Below are 20,447 nucleotides of genomic sequence, written 5' to 3'. Positions count from 1 at the left end.
GTAGCCACCTGAACCATGTATGTGTGCACACACCCCTAGCGTGCCTAGTGAGAAGTACAACATGACTTCTGCTCATCATTTCCAGTCTGCCTGCCTCGTGGGGAGCATCCATGCGAGGTGAACGGGGGGTGTCTATTCTGAACACGTTCAGAAAACACTCAGCTTCATCAAATGCTTTATGTCTGCCTGCATCCAAAAGTGTTTCTCCCGCTTCCAAGAGGAAGCTCAGCTCGAATACATAAAGGAAAAATAAAAAGCATTATGGTTTCAGCATCCACGAAGCAAAACAATTATGGATTGTTTTCCAAAATCCCAACCCCAGCCTCTCCTACTCTTACACAGCTCCACTCCGACCCGGTGGATGTCGCAGCCTCTCCGTCCGCGTTTTGCTGCCGGTGCCTTTCCACCGCCGGCTCCTTCTGCACTTACAGCCAAGGCCCGCAGGGGGACGAAGAGCCGAGATCGTGCACGGAGGAAACGGCGTGACAGCTCCACCGCAAAGCTGCGGCACGGATCTGGGTACCCATCCCACAGCAGATGTGGGATTTATTACAGCCGATGGATTTTCACAGGAGGCGACCGTGAAAAATACAAACACCTTCCGTGGCGCAGCTGCAACGCCACTTTGAAAACGCTGCAATGCAAAAGAACTTTCTGCCAATAACGCAAAGCGTGGCATCATTTACATCCACCGGGTAAAGGCATGAAAACAACCAAGCACGGCCAGCTCTGTGCAATTGATTTTCAGCTTAACGGCCGGGTCTGGGAGAGACTGCAAGCACAAAGAAGGAGTAGCTGGGCAGAAGGTTAAGTACTGCTTTGACTCTCCTACGCTCCTGTTAGTGTGTAAAGATTGATTATCAGAACTGTAATTTGGTTACCACTACAACAGTTTCAGGTCTCCTAGCAGCAGCCTGCTGGAGCTGCTAAGGTTAAAGACAAATTATGGCTTTTTTTTTTTTTATTATTTAAATAAACTCTCTGGATGATCGTTAAACAGGATTGCTAAGAAGCAAACTGTCAAAGTTGTTTCATTTATTTCTTCATATCACAGCTGTACAGTTTTCATACATACAGCAGGAAATGCGCATTGGTTACACAATGGCATTTGGCTGCATTTCCAAGTATAATACATTAAGTGCAATTCCACTTAAAAATGTACATTTATACAACTTAAACAAATTAAGGATTGCTACACTACTATTGGTGACGGTATAAAGCTTCATTTATGTTAAGTCATTACTAAACCACTTCCTGGTTAAATATAAAACGTATTCAATCAGTTTAAAATTGTTCTCGTGGTACTCGGCCAGAATATAAAATATTTGCCGTGTAAAATGTAACTATTGGCTTTGCTTTGAAAGGATCCCCTAAGCCTATGAAAACGTTTGCTGTGGAAGCGTTCCGCTGGCACTTTGTAGCAGGAGCCAAATTGTACCTTCCTTCAGTTTGACCTCGCACCGCTCATCACTGAAAGGAGCGACACGTGTGACAGATTGCAGCTTTACTCAGATCCGACCAGAGGGCCGAACTGTTTGAACAGTTCTGCTCCAACATAGGTAACGTTCTTCCAGAAGGAAAAAGAAATGACATGTCAGAAATATCTCTCGGCAACGTTTTAATGGTTGGTGTGCTGCGAGCACCGGGAGGAAAACAAAAAGCGATTAATTCATCTTTTAAGACCCACCTGGATATTTAGTTTGAACTCTTAGAACTTTACTTTTGGAATACATTGGTCCACAGACCATATTCTTGTTACAGCTTACCAAATGAGAAACAAAACTGCTCTTATTGCCGTCCCTGTAACAGGAATGGTTCAGTTTTAAACTTCCTTTAAAAATATACATTTTACAATCCTTTCACCTCAACAAAGGTGACACTGACAATAAATACACTGGTTTGGTGGTTTTCTTTCTCTTTTCCACAAAAAGTCTAGAAACTACCTGTTGTAGGCCCTTTCTTTTTTGGACTTCTCCAACGCCTTGTCCATAGTTTTCTCATTTTCTCCTCTACATTTGGGGCAGTACCATTTGCCCTTCGGTTTGTGATTGAGTCCCACGCACGAAAAGTGAAACCACTCGATGGGGCACTCATCGTTATCGCATCCTATCATTTCTCCGTAAGAGACTTGGTTGCATAAGCAGTATGTCGGCTCGTTAGGATCGATGGGAAGGTCTGGGGGAGAAGCTTCCCGCTCTGCTTTAGCCTTGGATCGTTTCTTCTTCTTGGACGTTTTTGCCTTCTTCTCCTTTGGAGTTCCTGAAGTGATGTCATCGTGGTCATGATTATTCGAAGCATTTTCTCGATTCTCGTTATTTCTTTGCCGCCTCGACCTCTTATTGTTGGGCTTCTCAGATTGAGCGATTGTCTCATTCTTTGACTTATCCTGGCTGGCTTTCCCGCTGTTTCCAGTGGTGTCGTTAGTCTCTTGGCAAGTCTCAAACAGTTCCACATGGCTGTCCACTTGCCTGGATCTGTTCTCGACCAGCTCCACCATTTGACTGACGATTTGGATCTTCTCATCTCCCAGCTCTTGACTCCGAATCAATGCCCTCTGTATGCAGTGCAGCATTCTTCTCTTCTGCACGGCATCGTTCTCTCGTTTAAATTTTTCATAGTAGTCATCCAGGTCCTTCAGAATCTCTGCAAAGAAGAAATAAAACCAGTAAGAATCTCAGATAAGGAGTATGACGAAACAAAGCCTTCTCGTATTTCTCCTCCCATGCAGCAACACCTTTTTGTAACGCACAAAGCTGACCAAAGATGAATTCCCTGAAGCTGAAATCTGCCCAGTGACACATAGAATCATAGAATCACCAAGGTTGGAAAAGACCCACAGGATCACCCGGTCCAACCATCTACTCATCACCAATAGGTCTCGCTAAACCATGTCCCTCAACACAACATCCAAGTGTTCCTTGAACACCTCCAGGGTCGGCGACTCCACCACCTCTCTGGGCAGCCCATTCCAGTGCCTGACCGCCCTTTCAGAGAAGTAGTACTTCCTAATGTCCAGCCTGAACCTCCCCTGGCGCAGCTTGAAGCCGTGACTCCACTGGACTGCTTTTGTCCAGTATGTCCCTTGGGAAGAGAACGCAAGTGCCGATTTAAGGAAAAAAAAACAAAAAAAAGATGAAACAATCTCACGCGTTTCCACAATTCTTCCCTTCAAACTCATCAATAATTTAAACAAATAATAAGGATGACAGAAAGTACACCACCAAAAGTTCTGACATCAACTGCCGGATTGAAGGGGGCAGTAACAGAATACTTTCTAGGGCGTTTTCTGTATAACGACACAGATACACGTAGTGAGTGACTGAGAGCCGGAGAGAGAGAAAGCATAAACCAGTGCACAACTCAGCGAGTTACTTAATAATCGCCATCTCACTGATGCAGAAGAACTCCAAACGCACAGAGCGAGGTATTCAGTTACAGCCAAGTGCCATCCGATGCTGCTCTGCTACTGCCGAGCATATGAGGCCAATTAAATCCTGATGACGACACAGCAACTGCAATAACCAAGAAGTCTACGTTGTTTCATCCCCGTGTAATCCGGGGTGTAGTCTTCTTCACTTCTTTAGTGAAGAAGAGCTCAAGTTAGGAAGTGAGTGTGACGATTTCTAGGGTATGCCTATAAACGTGCTTGAGAGGTTTGCTATGGCACTTACACACCCTCAGCCATCCTAACCCACGAGGGTTTTGCTTCACAAACACCTCTGTCGCCGTTCTGCTCCCAGCTTTCCTTTGTCCAGGTGAGACCATTCTGGCTTAGATGAGCAACAGATCAGCAACGTACACGCAAACGCCTTTGCTAAAGGGGCACGGAATTACTTTCTCAAGTGCTTTGCTGTTGTTGGGGGCGGTGTTTCGGTGTTTGTTTTCCACAAGAGAACTCCACACCGCCCGTTTCTGTGCTGGGTTTTACCATCCCTGGGTACGTGAACACATCCGTACCGAAGACGCAGTGAAGACACGGGAGGCACACGCGAGCTTTACACGGCCGCAGCCTCTGCCCGGCCGTCAGCGGGTACCGCACCGTCACCCGCGTGACCAAACGTCGGCGTCTCACACAGTTACCAGCCCCCTTAAACAAGGAGCTCAGCCCTTACTACTCCAGCCGACGCTCCGCCCCTCCCGAGCTCAACAAGTCGGGACGCGCAGCACTCGGCCAGCGGGAGAACCCAGCGGCAATAATTCCCGGCTGCTGCAGCTCTCCAGCGGTCCGTTCCCAGCGCCGGCGCCGCAGCGGCACTCCGGGACGCACGGCAGTGCCGGCCACGCCCCGGAAGTGACGGAGCAGCTATTGTTCTCCGGCAGGAAACCGGCGGCGGTTCCCCGGTTCGCAGCGCAACAGCCGGAGCAGAGGAAGCGGGGGAGGAGGGGCCCGGAGAGGAGCGGAGGCGGCCCTCCCGCCCTTCCGCCTATCAGAGTGGGCGACGAGGAAAGCCCGCCCCTGCTGGCGCCCCGCGCCCAATCGGAAGCCGGAAGAACCAAAGAGTAAAAAAGCGCAGAGCCAATCACAGCGCGCGGAGCTCATTCGCGCCCGTCCCCCCAGTGCCGCCGCGCCACTCACGAGCGGGAGGAGGCGGGTCCAGCCGCTTCCCCCCCCTCCCGCGACGCCGCCGGCCTCCGGACGCCCAAGGTTGGCCTGCCCGCTGCTGGCGCTGCAGCCAATCGGAGCCCAGAGGCCGGGGCAGGTCGAGATATTCAAATCAACGCCACAGAAAAGTTGCTTCTCGAAACGTCACACGGGGGCGGGGCGGAAGGCGGGACGACCCGCCCTGCGGCCCAATCAGCGAGAGGAGGCGGGCCGCGGACAGCCCGTGGAGAAGACGCCCACCTATCAGCACGTCTGGGGGCGGGGCGAGCGGCGCTATGCTAACGAGGGGTAGTTATAAAAGCCACGCCGACGCCAAATCCCCACCACAGCGCGGAGGCACCCGTTGGTCGTACGGTTCCGGAGCGCGACACAACCGCGCCGACCGCCCTGCCCCGCCGCTGCCGTCTCCCCACCCGCTGCCCAGCCCCCGCGGAAGTTTTCCCCGTCCCTTTCCCTCCCGAGGGGCCGCCTGGCGACGTGCCCGCCGAGCACCGCAGGGCTCGCTCCCCGCCGCCCCGGGAGCCGCGGGCAGGGGGGCACTGGTGGCTGAGGGAGCGGGGCGCTCCCCACCCCGCGCCCCGGCTGTCAGCGCTGCCGGGTACGGCTTCCCCTCCCCCTTCCCCTTCCGAGCGGACACCGGCGAGCGAGTGACAAAGCTACCCCCAGCCCGGCCCTGCCCTCCCTCCGCCCGTGGGGCAGGGGCACAGCGTGCCCCGAGGGAAGGAGAGGGGTACCCCGGAGCTGGGCACATCCGTGAGGCGGCCGCCCCGCGGCCACCACCCCCCCCCCGTACACACACACACACACACAGGCACACACCACGCACCCGCCGGCCCCAGCCCCCCCGCCCCGCTCAGCGGGGCCGCCTCACCGGGCGCAGCGAAGAAAGCACACCCTGCCCCCCGCTCTGCCTAACCCCCTCCGCTCCCGCCCGCCCGCCCCCCCACGAGCCGCCTCTCTCCCCTACTCCAGCCATCATGAATACTGTACATTCCTCTATGTTGTGCTGTAATCTCTCCCTCGCCGTCCGCGCGGCACTTTCCTCCGTACCCCCGAAGCCTCCCCCCGACACCCCGCGGCGGCCGAGGGCCCCCCTTTGTGCCCCGCACGCCCCGCTCCCTGCCCCCGCCTTCTCGGCCGGCGATTCGCACGGCGAAGCGGAGTCCTCGCTCCGTACGAGGAGCCGGGGACCTTTTGTTCCGCCCCGTGACAAGAGGCAGCGCTGCGGCTCGGCCCCCCGGCACACGGCTGCCATCCCCGCGGCGCGGGGGGCACGCACAGCCGAGCCCCGGCTGCGGGGAGAAGAAAGGCAGAGACACCCTCCCCCAGCCCCGCACCGCACACACGCACGCAGGGCGAGCGCTTACCTTGGTATTTGGCGTCGATTTCCCTCATCAAGGAGACATTTCTCTGCAGATCGAAGGGCAGAGACTCGATGGAGTCCAGATAATCCTCCACGTAGTTCACGAGGTGCAGCTGCTCTCCGTTTGCAGGACTCAACATTTTCATCCGGCAAAGAGGAGAGAGGGAAAAAAAAAAAAAAAAGGGGGGGGGGGTGGGGGGGGAGAAAAAAAACCCTCCTCCTCCTCCTCCTTCCCCACGCCTCTCTCCGCCGCTGTCCGTGCCCCGTTCCCCCGGCAGCTACATGGGAGCCCGCTGCCAGGCACAGCCGAGCGCGCAGCCCCCGCCGGCCCCTACAGCCCGAGCAGCTGACTGAATGGCTGTCGCGGTGGGGAACTCACGGAGGAGGTGGTAGGAACAATCAGCGGGATTTGTGCGTGCGGAGAGAGGGGGGGGGGGCGGGGGGGGGGGAGGAGGGAGGGGGCTCGGGCCAGCCCCTCCGAAACACGCCGCCAGCAGAATGAGCCCCGCCGGGCGCTGTCAGAGCCGGCCCGGCCCGGCCCCCCGCTCCGCCGCCCGAGCGCAGCCTCCCCGCCGCCGCACGCCGCGCTCGATCCAACGTGGAGGAGCCGAATCCCAGTTTCAAACACTTGGGAAACACTCAGCCCCGCCACGCACGGCGCATGCGCGGCCCTCCCCGCGCTGTGTACACACACGGACGGACGGACACACGGACGCGGGCACACACCGCGCGCGCACGCTCCCCTCCCCCCCCCCCCGGAACCGCGGCGGGGCCCGGCACCGCCCCGCGTTCCTCGTCCCTCCTCCTTCTCCGCCCCTTACTCACGTTTGGGGGGGGAAGGCGCCGTGGGCGCGGGGAGAGGGAGGCGGAGGCTCCGGAGAAGTCGTGCCCGGAGGAGAGCGGCCCCGCCGGGGCGCGCTGAGGGGACGCGGGGCCGGAGGGGAGCGGGGTGCTTTGGGACACGGGCAGCGAGGGCGGGCCGAGGAGCGGCTCCGGCGGCTCGCCGCGGGGGCGCCGAGAACCACGCGGCGCCGCCGCCCCGCTCCGGGGGCAGGGCCGGGCCCGGCGGAGGGCAGCGCGGCCTCCCGCCTCTCAGCGGGCGGGCGCATCGATCATCCCCGCGGCCGCGCCGGCCAATCGCCTGCTCCCTCGTGGCCCGCCCCGCGGCGGCTCGGCCAATCGGCGCCGAGCGGGAGGGAGGGCGCAGCGGTGACAACGCCGCCCGGGATACCGGAGGGGCGGGAACACGCGCCGAGAGGTGTGGAAGAGAGAAGGGGGGAAGAAAAGGGAAGGGGGCGATTGCGCGTGCGCGACGCTCGCCGCGCTAGCAGAAAATGGATCCGCGTTCTGGCGGGGCAGGGCAGGACTATGTTTCCCGGCAGGCTCAGCGGCGCGTCCGTCAGTAAGAGGCAGCGGTTTTCTGCTCCTCCGTGGGAGCGAGGCGCTGGCGTACAGCTGCCGCGTCCGGCCCGTTGCGCAGCCCTAACGGGCTGAGGCGGCGGAAAGAGCCGGCAGCGAAGAGCTCTCCGGGCCGACGCGCCCCCGCCCTCCCCGACCGAGGCAGACGGAGGAGCCGCGGGTGGCGGCGAGCGGCCGGCCCCGCCCCTTCGGGGTGGTGCTCGGAGGCGCGGGGGCTGCTCCTCAGCGCTCCCGCCCTGTGAAATGCAGCGGCGCGGGGCCGTGCGCTTTGCTGTTCGCCGAGTACGCAACGCGGCGGGCCCCTCTCACTGCGCGTGCCGCGGGAAGACGTCACCGCCGCTGCGAAGCGCTTTAATCTCCTTTTTATTTCAGTGGTCACGGCCCGTTGCCAGGACGACGGCCTCGCTGCCGGGAGGAGGGCTGCGAAGGGATGGGAGGCGGCTGCGTCTCGGCTCTCGGGGGGGGGAATGTGCTCGTGTTTACCTGGAATTTCCTCTGGCGGCGCGTCCGCGGTCGCCCGAAGATCTCCGGTTTGTATTCGGAGAGGCGGAGGAGGGTCTGGAAAAAACGAGCCCTGCTCTCGCGAAGCAAAACAAAACGCTCGCCGTCTTATTTTCTTAAAACGTCACCGGCAATCCCCTAATTGAGGGCACTGACTCATGGTTTCTAAGCCCGGACCTGCCGGTGCGGTTGTGCGTTGGGCGCTGCCGTTCTGCTGACTGCCGTATGGGGCACGGGAAGGGCCTCCCTGCCGGCCCGGCAGTTCCGCGGCTGCCGTCGGCGTGGTGCCCAAGGATTGTGTTTCTGAGGTGGCTGTGAGGAGCGCGGCCCGCGCCCCCCTTCCTGGTGGCAGCCCTGCCCCGGCAGAGGTTGGGGCTGGATGGCCTTAAGGTCCCTCCCAACCCAAGAGCGCTATGATTCTATTATTTCACGGGGCGGCTTCTCGCTTCCTGAAGATACGTTTAAGTTCTCTGTCCTTCCCCTGGTTTTGTGTTTCTGTGAATTGCTGTGCTTGCTGAAGCAGACGTTGCTCACCGAGCTCTTACGTAAGTTACTATGAGTACTACAGCATCCAGGCAGCGCTCCAAGCCGGCGTTCCAGGACCCGCGTGTTCTGAGTTACAGCGGCACTGAGTTGTGCAGTGGTGGCAGCAGCCTGCAGACACCACAGCTGAATCGCAGGCTCCACCTGGGCAGTCGCAGCCTCCTTCGCTCTTGCCTTGAAGAAGCTGAGCTGCTGTCGGCGATTAAAGGTGGTTAACAGACCCCTGGTAGCGTAAGAACCGAAGCCAATAGTCGTAACGTGGTAGGAACCAAGGAGGGCCATTCTTAAAAGAAAGGCCACAGCCATCCTAGACACACAGGAGTATACAGAGGTAGCTCTGAAAATAATGTCTCCTACTTATTTCCACAGAAACTACAACAGATGCAAAGAGCACAATAACACTACTTGATAGAGCAAATACTCAGCTACAAATCGCTGTTTTTCGACACAGTCACCACCATTAGCTATGCACTTTTGCCATGCAAATAAGAAATCGGCTCAAAAATGTACCCGTTCATTTGCTAAACAAGAAATTCTATCCCTTGTTATAGGGAGGTGTAACTTCCAAGTGTAGCTGTGGTCTGCCAGGCTTCAGCGATGTGCTCAAAGGCAGATGGGTGTGGATGCACAGAGGATGGAGAACTGTCACCTGCTGTAGGGGTGCTCTTTGCTCAGTCTTCCTCCATTTGCTCTTTGGTGTGGGCCAGAAGAGTGACAGTAAAAGCACTGCTGGGCTTTGCACCACTCTTACAGCAAGGGTAGGGCTGAGTTCATCTGAGAGCGTTTAGCATCTCCTTTCACAGTTCCTTCTCTAAGTTTTATGTTGGCCTTTTTTCCTCTGAACTGCAGTAGGAAAATGAGATGGGAGACTTTGAGTGGAGTTTCAGTTCTTCTTTATTAGAGGCACACTCCTTACAGTGGCAGAGCAAGCACAAGCGTGGGGAATGACTGCCATGCGTCAGAGAAGGAAGAGAGTTGTGGGCTTTTTGCGTTCTTCCTATTTTCTGTGCTTTGTGGGAGGATGGCACATGTAGTGCTCCTCCTCCTGCTCCCAAGCTCCTCCGCTCTGATCGTACAAAGGCTTTTCCTACTTAGAAACCCAATTTTTAAGTCTTTCAAAAGTTTATTGGAGCCGTGACCTTGCTAAATATCTGAACTCTTTGCAATGAGAATCAAAGGAACCCGTAACTACATCAACAGCTCATACAGCTACCATGTAACATATGTTGTGTATATAACATATGATTCATGTAACATGAATATTCCAGTAATTATGTCTCCAGATCAGAAGCATGACATTCTGAATTCTTAATATAAGCAGCATAAAATCCCAAACCTTCAAACATGTTCCATAAATGCAGATATTGTATATTGTATAAAGACTTCTGCGTCTTTTCTCTGCCTCAGTTGAGTGTTATTGTATGAAATACTGTGCAATTGCTACAGCTGTGCCCCTAATTTGTAGAAAACAGTGTCTTCTGATCACTGGTCATCATACTTCATAGGTACAGACAACTCAGATGAAGTATTCCTTCTGATGAACTGCTGTTTCTTCTCCATTTAAAAGCTTAATCTCTCTTTTCTACAGTTAAATATGGGTGGTTTCTGTTGTTTCCTTTTTCTTTGCTTGTACGTTCTTTTGGGAGACTGAATTCATACCTCGGAGATTATAATGGAGTGTTACAGCTCTATTATTTTTGCTTACAGCTGAAGGTTTGGAAACAAAACCACAGAAGTTTAACACACAAGATGAGCAAGGTTGAGTTTTGTAAGCATTAAGACCAGCAGACAAGTCACAGTTCAGACTATCATCAAATAGGAAGAACTGACCTAACCTGGGCCTTTCGTTCTTTAAACAGTATTGTAATAGAAGAACGAGGATTAAGCCCTGCTTAAGAAGACGGGTATTTCACTGGATACAGCTGCTCATCTCTTTGCTTGCCCTGGGACTGTTAGTCTCCCTGCCTCACGTGTGTTTTCCGGCTGCTGCCATTCACATTTGCTGCACTTTGTCAGCTTAAACAGCACTGCACGAAGGGTGCCCTACAAACTCTGACTACAACCAGTGATAGCGCAGTGCAAGGCCTGGCCAGAAGAAAATTCACATACATACGTGGAGCTTCTTCCATGGGCTCCAGAATCCCACCATGACTTCCAGAGATGTACCTCAGCAGCTGGGAACATCTGACAGACACCAATGTGGCCTCTGGCTGAGCTCATACGTGCTCTCAGGACATGGTGACCGCAGTTTACTACAGAGCTCTAAGAACAAGCTCAGCCCACTGCAGTGGATTTAGCTCATCTTCCCCTATGGTTTGTAGTTTGTTTTCACAGCCTTTTTCCTCTCCGTACCTTCTCAGGATCAGTTTCCTCACCGGGTTTCTAGAAGGGCCACAGATACCAGCAAAGTGCTCCTGTGAACACACAAACATGCTGCCTTTCTCCTTGGTCACTAATTCTAAAGCAGTGTGGTTTAATTCTTCAGATAAACGCAGCACTCTGAGCAGTATGGTGGGAGACTGCATCTCGTACCATTCGGCATACGGAAGGAACAGGTATTGGGCAGCTGTGCCCTGCCTTTAAGCTGGTCGGGACATGAGAAGCACGGGGCCTCCTGAAACCATTGGAGACAGGAAAATCTCCTGTTCAGGGATAAGTATTACGGAAAGCAACTGCATGTTAAGAAGAGAAACCATGTGTCAGTGGTAGGGTTCTGTATCTGATACTGTCTGTAACTAAGTGAGGCATAGGCAGACTGTATGAAGAGAGAAATTAATATAATAGTAATAAAAAAAATCATGGAATACTCTGAGTTGTAAGGAATGTACAAGGATCACCGACTCCAACCCCTGTGGCTCCACACAGGGCCACCCAGCAATCAGTCCACACGTGTGAGAGAGGTGCCCGTACACCCCTTGATTTCCACTGCCCCCTGGGCAGCCCGTTCCGTGCCCACCGCCCTCTGGTGCAGCCCCCTTCCCTAACCCCCAGCTGCCCCACCCCTGACAGCTCCACGTCGTTCCCTTGATAAAGCAGCGATCCGAATGCTGCTGTTGAACGCAAGGAACACCCACGAAACCTGTTCCCGACAGATTCGAGGGCACGACGTTTGTGAGGCAGGCGGCTCACCACAGCCAGTGCGGAGGGTCTCCATCCCGGCGGGCCCACAGCCCCGCGGGAGCGTTGGGTGCAGCAGGCGGGGTTCAGCTTCCAGGTTCAGCGTAGACCGCCGGGACTCCTGAAAGCGGCAGCAGCTGAAGCAGCTCTGGGGCTGGAGAGCGGCAGGGAAAACACGACGTACGCTTGCGGAGTTCTCCCTTGTTTCCCCGGTACCTGCGCGGTTACTTTTGGAAACAAGTCGTAGCTTAAAAAGGCTTACGGCAACCGCACGCGTGTTACATCGAACTTTTATTCCCTCCAGTTCCGCAGTTCAGCAATTCCAGAGCGGATCTGGGCGGTACAACCCCTTACACCCCTCCCCCCGCTTCCCCTCAGCGCTCCGACCGAAGAAGGCCGGCAGCGGGACCGCCCCGGGAGGCGCGGCGCGGCGCGGCGGGCCCCTCCTCTTCCTGCGCTGCGGCTGTAGCTACCCCGCTCGCCGGCTGTCCCCTCGCACAGGCGGCGCGGCTGTGGCGGCGGGCTGTTGCCGGCTCCTCTCGCCCCCTCCCCTCGGAGAGGCGGGGCCGGCGGCGCGGCCATGCTGCTCGGCGCGGCGGTCCGGCGGGGCCGGGCCGGGGGAGGCGCGGCCCGGCGGTGGCGGAGCGGGGCGGCGCCGCGGAGGGAGTGGGTGCCGCCGGCGGGCCGGGCCTGCGGCGTGGTGGCCTACAACAGCCGGAGCCGCAGCAAAGAGCCGCTGGTGCTGGCCAAGGACGGCGTGGCCACCTGGTAACGGGGCGCCCGGGGGCTGCGGGGTGCCGCCCTCGGCCCGGCGCGGGGTGACGGGCGCCGTGTGTGCTCTCTCGGCAGGTACAGCTGCGGGCCCACCGTGTACGACCACGCGCACCTCGGGCACGCCTGGTGAGTGCGGCGGGAATACTGGGCGGGTAGTGGAGAAGACCCTCCCTTTCTGTCAGTGTGACGCGTAATTCAGCACAGTGGATCGTTTCGAGTCGTGATCTGACAGCTGTTAGTTCTTTCATCTTACTCTCTTCTGCTACTACCTTTCCTCTGCTCGGGCGTGTGATGCTCCTTTAACAGAGTTTCACTGTCCTGAGGGAGGAGAGCTTGCACAGCAGGGCCGTGGAGCAGCTACCTGATGCCACCTGTGTGTGCTCTGCCCGCATGTCCCTTTGCTAGAACCAAGTGGTGTAGTGGCTCATGACCACAGCACTTAAAGAATCATAGAATTGCTCAGGTTGGAAAAGACCTTAAAGATCATCGAGGCCAACCACAGCCTAACCATACTACCCTAACTAACAACCCTCCGCTACATCATGTCCCTGAGCACCACATCCAAACGGTTTCCAAACACATCCAGGGATGGTGACTCAACCACCTCGCTGGGGAGCCTACTCACTTAGCAGGTCAGAGGACCGCACCTTTTGGTCTTGCATCATTCTGCATCTCTTGAGTGTTAGTTTTGGTCGGTGGTTCTCCGTGTTACTCTGATCGAAAGGCAGAGTAGGAAGCCCTGCATGCTCTGCTTGCTCTGGTACCCATCTCTTTTTAAACTGTGCCCAAACTAACGCTTTCAAGCTTCAGTTACTGAGGTATGAAAGAACAGCCAGGGCTGAATGTCACACCCAGAGCAGTGTGTCGTGCAGATAAGTAGCAGTGTTACCATTCTGCTGCTGCCTCTTCAGTGCCTTCACGTGTTGTTTCCTCTAGTAGAATGAGATGCTTGCACTGAAGATCATCCTCTTTTTTAATCAGGTAAACCCTTCAATGAGCAAGGCATTAATTGTTCCTTCCAGTGTCTGTGGTTATGTATATGTCAGTTTTGGCATTTTGTTGCTCAGCTGCTTTGTTCTGGATGGCAGAACATACTTTATTCTTACTACTATTATTATTGCTGCTGCTGTTATTATCAGAGGGGCAGTGCTGAGCCCCCTGAGCTCTCTGTGATAGCGACAGGGCCCGAGGGAATGGCACAGAGCTGTCAGGGGAGGAGCAGCTGGGGGTTAGGAAAGCGTTCTTCACCAGAGGGCGGTGGGCATGGAATGGGCTGCCCGGGGCAGTGGGCATGACTCCAAGCTGCCAGAGTTCAAAGGGTGTTTGGACACTGCTCTCAGCCATGTGGTCTGATTGCTGGGTGATCCTATGTGAAGCCAGACTCGATGGTCCTTGTTGGTTCCTTACAACTCAGAATATACTATGATTCTATATTATATTTTTTATTTTTTTCCAGTTGCTAGGCCTGTCTGTAGAGCTCTAAGACTATTACTTTGGTTGGTACAGCTGAGAGGAATGCTGCTGCTGGGAGTCTGCAGGCCAGGAAACACACTGGGAATAAACATGAAGTCAAGTGGAGCAATGGCTCTTGCTATGGTGTCCTTCCTATAGAAGCCCCTCATTGTGCTGCACCTTTGCAGCATGTGATCTTACCACAAGAATTCCATTTTTTCCATCCTTCAAAGAGAAGGCAACTGATGTCATCTAACTGGACTTCTGCAAGGCCGTCAACAAGGTCCTCCCACCAACCCCCCCATCCTTATCTCTAAATTGGAAGTTGATTTGAAGAGTGGACTACTTGATGAATAAGGAATTGGTTGGAAGGTCGCAGTCCAGGGGATTGTGGTCAATGGCTCTGTTTCCAGGTTGAGGCCGGTAATGAGCAGTGTCCCCCAGGGGTACATCTTGGGTCTGATACTCTTTGACATCGTTATTAGTGACATAGAGATGTAGATTAGATGTCAGGAGGAAGTTCTTCACTGAGAGAGTGGTGAGGTGCTGGAACAGGTTGTCCAGAGAAATTCTGGGTGTCCCATCCCTGAAGGTGTTTAAGGCCAGGTAGGTATCCACTACATTTCTGGGCAACCTGTGCCTGTGCCTCACCACCCTTACTGTAAAAATCTTCTGCCTTATATCCCATCTTTTATTTTGGAACCGTTTCCCTGTGTCCTGCCGTAACAGACCCCACTAAAGAGTCTGTCCCCTACTTCCTTATAGCCTCCCTTTAGATACTGAAAGGCCGCCATCACGTCTTCCTGGAGCTTTCTCTTCCCCACGCTGAGCAGTCCCAGCTTTCTCAGCCTGTCAGCGAAGCCAAGCCAGTCAAGGGAAAGTGTTGCATCCTTTGGATCATTTTTGTGGCCTTCCTCTGCATGCACTCCAACAGGTCCACATCTGTCCTGTACTGAACTCCGCATCTGGATGCAGTATTCCAGGTGAGGTCTCACCAGTGCGGAGTAGAGATGCAGGATCACCTCCCTCGACCTGCTCATCATGCTTCTTTTGATGCAGCCCATGGCGTAGCTAGCTTTCCGGGCTGCTGGAGCACCCACTTCATTTGAACCACTTTCTTCTTTGCAGTTTGATGCTGAAGTTGTAACGAGCCTGCTTTCTGAGATTTACTTGGGCTATTGCAGTGCTTCTTCCATTGAGTAAGTTAGAAGCTCAGAGGAGAGAGAACAGCCCAGAAATTGTATATGCTCTGGGAATTAAATCTGCAGCACTGTTAAATCTGATTTTAAGCTTTTTGGTGCTGCTGTTGTCCCTTTGAAAGAGGTCCAAAGAATAATTTAATATTCTTCTGGAATAGTGTCATGACATGAGATGAATGTTGCTCCCAGAGAGCTGGTATTCATTAATACCAGCTGTCTCCTTGGTAGCATGTGCCACGTTCCACAAGGCCTTTTTCTAATACGGACACAGTGCAAACAACATCAGGTACGTATTTTTCTTCATTAAGATGCTGCATGTGCTGGAGTCATCACAGAATGGCTTGGGTTGGAAGGGACCTTAAAAGACAATCCAGTTCCAATCCCCTGCCATGAGCAGGGACACCTCCCCATCCAACTGTAGGGCTTGAACACCTCTGGGGATGGGGCATCCACAGCTTCTCTGTGTAGCCTGTTCTGGTGCCTCATAACCCTAATCTTGGAGGGTTTCTTCCTTATATCTAATCTAAACCTACTCTCTGTTAGTTTAAAGCCACTACTCCTTGTCCTGTCATTACACCCCCTGATGGTCCCTACCCATCTTTCCTGTAGGCCTTTCCTGGAAGGCTGCAGTGAAGTCTTCCTGGAGTCTTCTCTTCTCCATGCTGATCAACCCCATCTCCTTCAACCTCTCTTTGTAGGAGAGGTGCTGCAGCCCTCTGATCATCTTTTTCGCCCTCCTCTGGACCCACTGCAGGTCTCGAGGTTTCCTTTACTCCATCCTGCAGGTGCAGTACACTCGGGCTTCTTCAAAGCCAGAGGAGGCTGAGGTTATTCCCGGTCTTGCAGGATGGGCTGAGATCCTGCAGTCACCTTTTGTTATTTCGCACAGAAGCTGGGCTTTACCCAGTTGAAGGGTGTTCTGAGAATTCAGAGTGCAGATCCTGTGACAGCAGAAGGCACTGCTTGTGTGTGGATCTGTCTGTCCGCACTGAATGTTCAGTGTTGTCCTGTAGAGCCTGGATGATGCTGAAAATTTATTCTTGAGTCTAAATAAAACAAAATAACCCCCCACAGCAACTCTTCTTTGCTGTCAGAAAAGATCTGTGGCGACGTGTTAATGAAATGTATCTGTGCTTGTATCTGTAGCTACCACTCATCTGTGAGCAACCTTGAAGTGAGTTGTTTGTTTCTCCGTGTTGTTCTGGGCTGCAGGCTTTGAGAACCTGCTAACATACGGGCTAGGGTGGTTTTCATTTTAAGATCAGCTTATATGTGTATCTCTGTCATGTTGTGTTCTCTGGAATAGTCTTTTGGCTAGGAGGTAGTTTCAAAAGCACCCTGGTGTTTACGTAAAGAGATGCAAGAAAAAGGAGAAAATTTGCTGTAATGTGTCACTAATGCCAGAAGAGGGTAGAGCAGTTCAACTGAAATTTACTTGACTTCTGTGCAGATTGGAACTAATTTTGGAAAAGCATTTTATGTACTTGAGACCTTCTTTTGCAAGTCTTTGGGTATTTGGGGTATCTGTGCAGCTGTTAGAGCTCTGAGGCATTTTTTTGTCAGAGTTTTATTCATATTTACTGCATCTCTAAAAGCTCTTTTTTCTCTTTTTTTCCAGCTCCTATGTTAGGTTTGATATAATCCGAAGGATATTGACTCGTTTTTTTGAAACTGAAGTTATCATGGTGATGGGGATTACAGACATAGATGACAAGATCATAAGAAGAGCCAATGAGGTAGGTATATATCACAGCCTTAGACCCAATTGTTTGGTATGTCCTACTGCTAGTTATATAGGGAAATGTTCTACGTTTGTTTAGTTGTTGTTTTAGTACTGTTTTTTTTTTTTTTTTTTAATTTAGATAAGAAATTTTGGGATTTCTAGCCCTCTGTCTGCACCCGAGGCAGTAGTTCTCATAGCCCCATGCCTTGTCTGGAAGGCAATGGAAAGTAAAAAGCCACGATGCCCCTTTACCAGAATTGAAACGAACTGAAACTTTCAGCCATCAGAGTTCTGTCTGTTTTCTGTGTCTCCGATTGTTAAAGACAGCGTGTAAATGATGACACATGAGGTTGAGGGCAATTCCTGATAGGTGCTGAGCACCATCTAGCTGCAAAGTCAGCACCTTCGGAACTGTCCTCAACCTTGTCTGAGATCATGGCCTGCTTAAATGCTGCCACAGTGTATGGGTAAGTCTTGACGAGACTGGGGCTTGGTGGCAGGATCGATACAAAAATTGTAAATTAAAAAAATAAATCAACACAATCCAACTTTTCACTGAACTCTCGGAGTTATTGGCCTAATTAAAGGTTTTATGGCTGTAAGTAGTCCGTAGTTGGTTTTTAATCAGACCTTTTGTAACGGCTGAGCTTGTGAATGAGTATTCCAATTTCTTCTTTTAGTGTTTTTTGGACTGTAAAATGCCACAAATGTATTCTGCTTTATAAACTTTTTTTAAATAAACATTATATTGGTTTTTGAAATCTGGATTGTGAATGAAATGAACTGTAATTACAGTTGCAAGCGTTATGCTTGAGCCAGATAATTTGACAGGTATCATTTTTATTTAATCCTTACATAAATGATTACTGTTGCAGTCCTGCATTGAAAGGAATGAAAAAGAATGAAAAGAATTGAAAAGAATAGCCCTGCTCTCTTTAAGAAATGTGTTTGTTCCCTTAGAAACTTCACCTGCAGGTTTTATTTTTAACACCGGTACTTTCTAACAACAACAGAAAGCCACAACTGTTTTAAATCTACCTGCATGTATTTTACATTTTTTCTTTGTTGTCAGAACCCTATGGGAATTTTATTTTGAGGTGCATGTGTTCAGTTATTCCATTTTTTGGCTCTATGAGGAAATCTGTGTGGCATGTTTTGTCTTTTTGAAATACTTGCCCTTCTGTGCACATTTTGTTGGGGACCTCTGTACCTGAAACACTACAACACCAGTATCAACGTATCTGACTTTGTTGTCCATCCTCTGGTGGGACTCATTTGTACAGAATCTGAAAGTTGGGCTTCTGCTCTGTGAGGAGAGTGCTCCTTTCCCCCTGTGGTTCTTTGAGGAAGCGATAAATTGGATGCCCATCTGGATAGGAAAGATCCAAGATATTCCTTGTCTCCCAGTGAGTGTCTTTCTCTTGATCAAAGAAGCATCTGAGTTGCTTGTTGAGATGAACCACATCACAGGAAGAGCCCTCTGTCTGGTCTGCAGGCAGAAGCATGGCTTTGCCTCGGTGCTGAGCATCTTTCTCCTTCCATTGCTAGATGAGCATCTCGTCTGTCTTTTACCAGAACTCCCACCTAGACCAGCTTGTTCAAATATGATGCCTACCCCTTAAAGATCCTCTAGTAAAAAATTTGGATTTATTGTGTTATTGATTTGATTATGTGCAAGCTGGAGAGAGTGGCAGCCTGTTGGCTCCTCCTCACTAGGTTTTCCTCCGAGATGATGTAAAAGCTTGGATTTGAGATGCTCTCATAGAATCACAGAATGGTTTGGGTTGAAAGGGGCCTTTAAGATCACCTAGTTCCAACCCCCTGCTATAGACAGGGACACCTCCCACTACACCAGATTGCTCAAAGCCCCATCCAGCCTGACCTTGAGTGTTTCCAGGGAGGGGGCATCCACAACCTCACTCTCCCAGTGTCTCACCACCCTCCCAGTAAATAATTTCTTCCTAATACCTACTCTAAATCCACCCTCTTCCAGTTTAAAGCCATTTCCTCTTGGTTTTTTACTACATGTCCTTACAAATAGTCCCTTCCCAGCTTTCCTGTAGGCCCTTTCAGGTACTGGAAGTCCACTGTAAGATCCCCCCAGAGCCTCCTCATCTCCAGGCTGAAGAGCCCCAGCTCTCTTGGCCTGTCTTTGTAGGTGAGGTCCTCCAGCCCTCTGATCATCTTCATGGCTCTCTTCTGGACCTGCTCCAAACAGCTCCCTTTCTTGTGATGGGGGTCCAGAACTGGATGCGGTACTCCAGGTGTGGTCTCACGAGAGCATATATCCTATCATATCATGCTTTTGCTTGCTGGGACAGGATTTGCCATCATGTGTCTTTCAAGTCCTGGCTTATTCTGAATATTTGAGACAAGTATCTTGTCATGTTTAAATTGCCTCTTTCCTTTTGGATTGCATTTCTGTGAGTACTCCTGTTTCTGTCAGTCAGTCCGTGAATGAGAAATGTGGAGGTGTTAGAGAATTCCTGCACATGGCAAAATATGGAACTGGCTCTCAGTTAATTTTCCTGATTGTATTGGAATATGTGAGTAATGACCAGCTGAAATGTCTTGTTTTTCTTAATAGCTGCAAATTAATATCCTGCCTCGTCCTGCAAGTCTCTGGTCTGTCTTTCTGACATGGTGGTGGTATCGGTGTCCCTTGCCAATAGGTGGAATGCATTTTATGTCTCTGCGTTGTAGTATATCTTGTCACTGGAAATGGAAGATGACCCTCTCAAGAGGAAAATAAAGGGGGAGGGAAGGAATTAATTATTTTAATATTTGGTTGCTTTTTCTTAAAAGATATCTCTTAATATCTTGGCGATTCAGAAGCCTAAATGAAATGCTGCTCTTAAGTTATAAATAACTGGCATCGCCTCCCCATGAATGTTAGTTAGATTAATAAGCCTCTCTGCCTCGTTACCTTGGGGGCTCTGTAAGTCCTCCAATTAGCTGTAAACTGTCTGATAAAAGATTGTGGTATTTTATGTTATTACTTTGATTTACTAATCTTTTTTCAGATGAATATATCGCCAGTGGCTCTTGCCCGTATTTATGAAGAAGACTTTAAACAAGATATGGCATCCTTAAAGGTACGGATACTTGAGCTTCTGCGTTGTAGAGTCTTTCCAAGCAGTTATTTTGGTCAGGAATCTGAATTTGACAGTTTGATCTGAGGGGAAAAAAGCAACAAAATGTGATAGGTTACTTGTCTTGTGAAGGGTTGTTCAGTGACTGGGTAGTGATTTACCTTTTCATTCCTCTGAGAAGACAAAGGCTTTATATTGCACATCTTTTGTGTTAAGAGCGGGAAAGGAAGCAAACCTTGGCTATTCAGAGAGGGGGAATGAACAAGTTAAATTTTTGTAGGAACACAGACTTTTTTATCCTGTGTAATAAGGTCTTGATTCATAAATAATATGTGTTTACTGTCATGCAGAAATATCCAGATCTAAAGCATATAGAACGTCTAATATTCATTCTTTGATTGCAGATGACTGCTTCTTGTCCAGAAGCAGGGAGTAAGCCTCTGGTGAAAGATAGTAGATTTATTTATTTATTAGATCTGTCTCTTCCTCAATTTCATTTTAATACTATCTGCATCTTAAGTACTGCTTGTGACCTTATGGTATTTGCAGGGTTTTTTGTTTGTTTGTTTGTTTTTTTGTTTTTTTTTTTTTGCTAAGATAAAAATTGGGACAGACGTTCTTTAAAGTCAGTTTCTTAATTTGGAGTGGCTTGTCAGCAGTG

The 20,447-nt window shown here is 51.5% G+C and overlaps 2 protein-coding genes, 1 long non-coding RNA gene and 1 other non-coding gene across 17 annotated transcripts in view; 2 read left to right on the top strand and 2 right to left on the bottom strand.

Annotated features, from left to right (window-relative positions):
- Positions 1 to 1,020: 1,020 nt before the first annotated feature.
- ING1 (inhibitor of growth family member 1) lies at positions 1,021 to 6,117 on the bottom strand. 6 transcript variants are annotated; one of them, XM_015277881.4, is made up of 2 exons: positions 5,971 to 6,117; positions 1,021 to 2,643 (listed from the first exon to the last, which is right to left on the bottom strand). In XM_015277881.4, the coding sequence occupies exons 1-2, from the start codon at positions 6,110 to 6,112 to the stop codon at positions 1,940 to 1,942; spliced, it is 846 nt and encodes a 281-aa protein (XP_015133367.1). In that variant the 5' UTR covers positions 6,113 to 6,117; the 3' UTR covers positions 1,021 to 1,939. The 6 variants fall into 6 exon arrangements, with proteins under 6 accessions (XP_015133367.1, XP_046755430.1, XP_046755434.1 ...); XM_046899474.1 differs by lacking the exon at positions 5,971 to 6,117 and adding an exon at positions 5,594 to 5,678; XM_046899478.1 differs by lacking the exon at positions 5,971 to 6,117 and adding an exon at positions 5,598 to 5,678.
- Positions 6,118 to 6,228: 111 nt separating this feature from the next.
- The window catches only part of CARS2 (cysteinyl-tRNA synthetase 2, mitochondrial (putative)), a 38,849-nt gene continuing 24,630 nt past the window's right edge, over positions 6,229 to 20,447 (top strand). Inside the window, exons 1-5 of one of the 9 annotated variants that reach the window (XM_046899439.1) lie at positions 6,229 to 6,352; positions 10,289 to 12,314; positions 12,396 to 12,446; positions 16,590 to 16,707; positions 19,718 to 19,789. In XM_046899439.1, coding sequence (XP_046755395.1) covers positions 12,127 to 12,314; positions 12,396 to 12,446; positions 16,590 to 16,707; positions 19,718 to 19,789 — 429 coding nt within the window. In that variant the 5' untranslated portion in view covers positions 6,229 to 6,352; positions 10,289 to 12,126. Of the gene's footprint in view, positions 6,356 to 10,136; positions 12,315 to 12,395; positions 12,447 to 16,589; positions 16,708 to 19,717; positions 19,790 to 20,447 lie in introns of those variants that run through there. The other 8 variants (XM_046899429.1, XM_046899434.1, XM_046899423.1 and 5 more) reach the window with 8 other exon arrangements.
- Positions 9,306 to 11,870, bottom strand: LOC124417133. The gene is made up of 2 exons (XR_006931147.1): positions 11,559 to 11,870; positions 9,306 to 10,843 (listed from the first exon to the last, which is right to left on the bottom strand). It is a non-coding gene; the product is annotated as an uncharacterized LOC124417133 (long non-coding RNA).
- Positions 17,031 to 17,129, top strand: MIR1736 (microRNA 1736). The gene has a single exon (NR_035234.1). It is a non-coding gene; the product is annotated as a microRNA 1736 (primary transcript).

This window comes from Gallus gallus, chromosome 1 (genome assembly GCF_016699485.2).
Source record: "Gallus gallus isolate bGalGal1 chromosome 1, bGalGal1.mat.broiler.GRCg7b, whole genome shotgun sequence".
NCBI lineage: Eukaryota > Metazoa > Chordata > Aves > Galliformes > Phasianidae > Gallus > Gallus gallus.
This window is presented reverse-complemented; position numbering and strand designations above follow the sequence as displayed.

Coding starts and splice junctions, on each gene's coding strand:
- ING1 (XM_015277881.4), bottom strand. CDS start 6,112: ATGAAAATGTTGAGTCCTGCAAACGGAGAGCAGCTGCACCTCGTGAAC. Junction 2,644..5,970: donor AATCGACGCCAAATACCAAG/GTAAGCGCTCGC, acceptor TCTTCTTTGCAG/AGATTCTGAAGGACCTGGAT.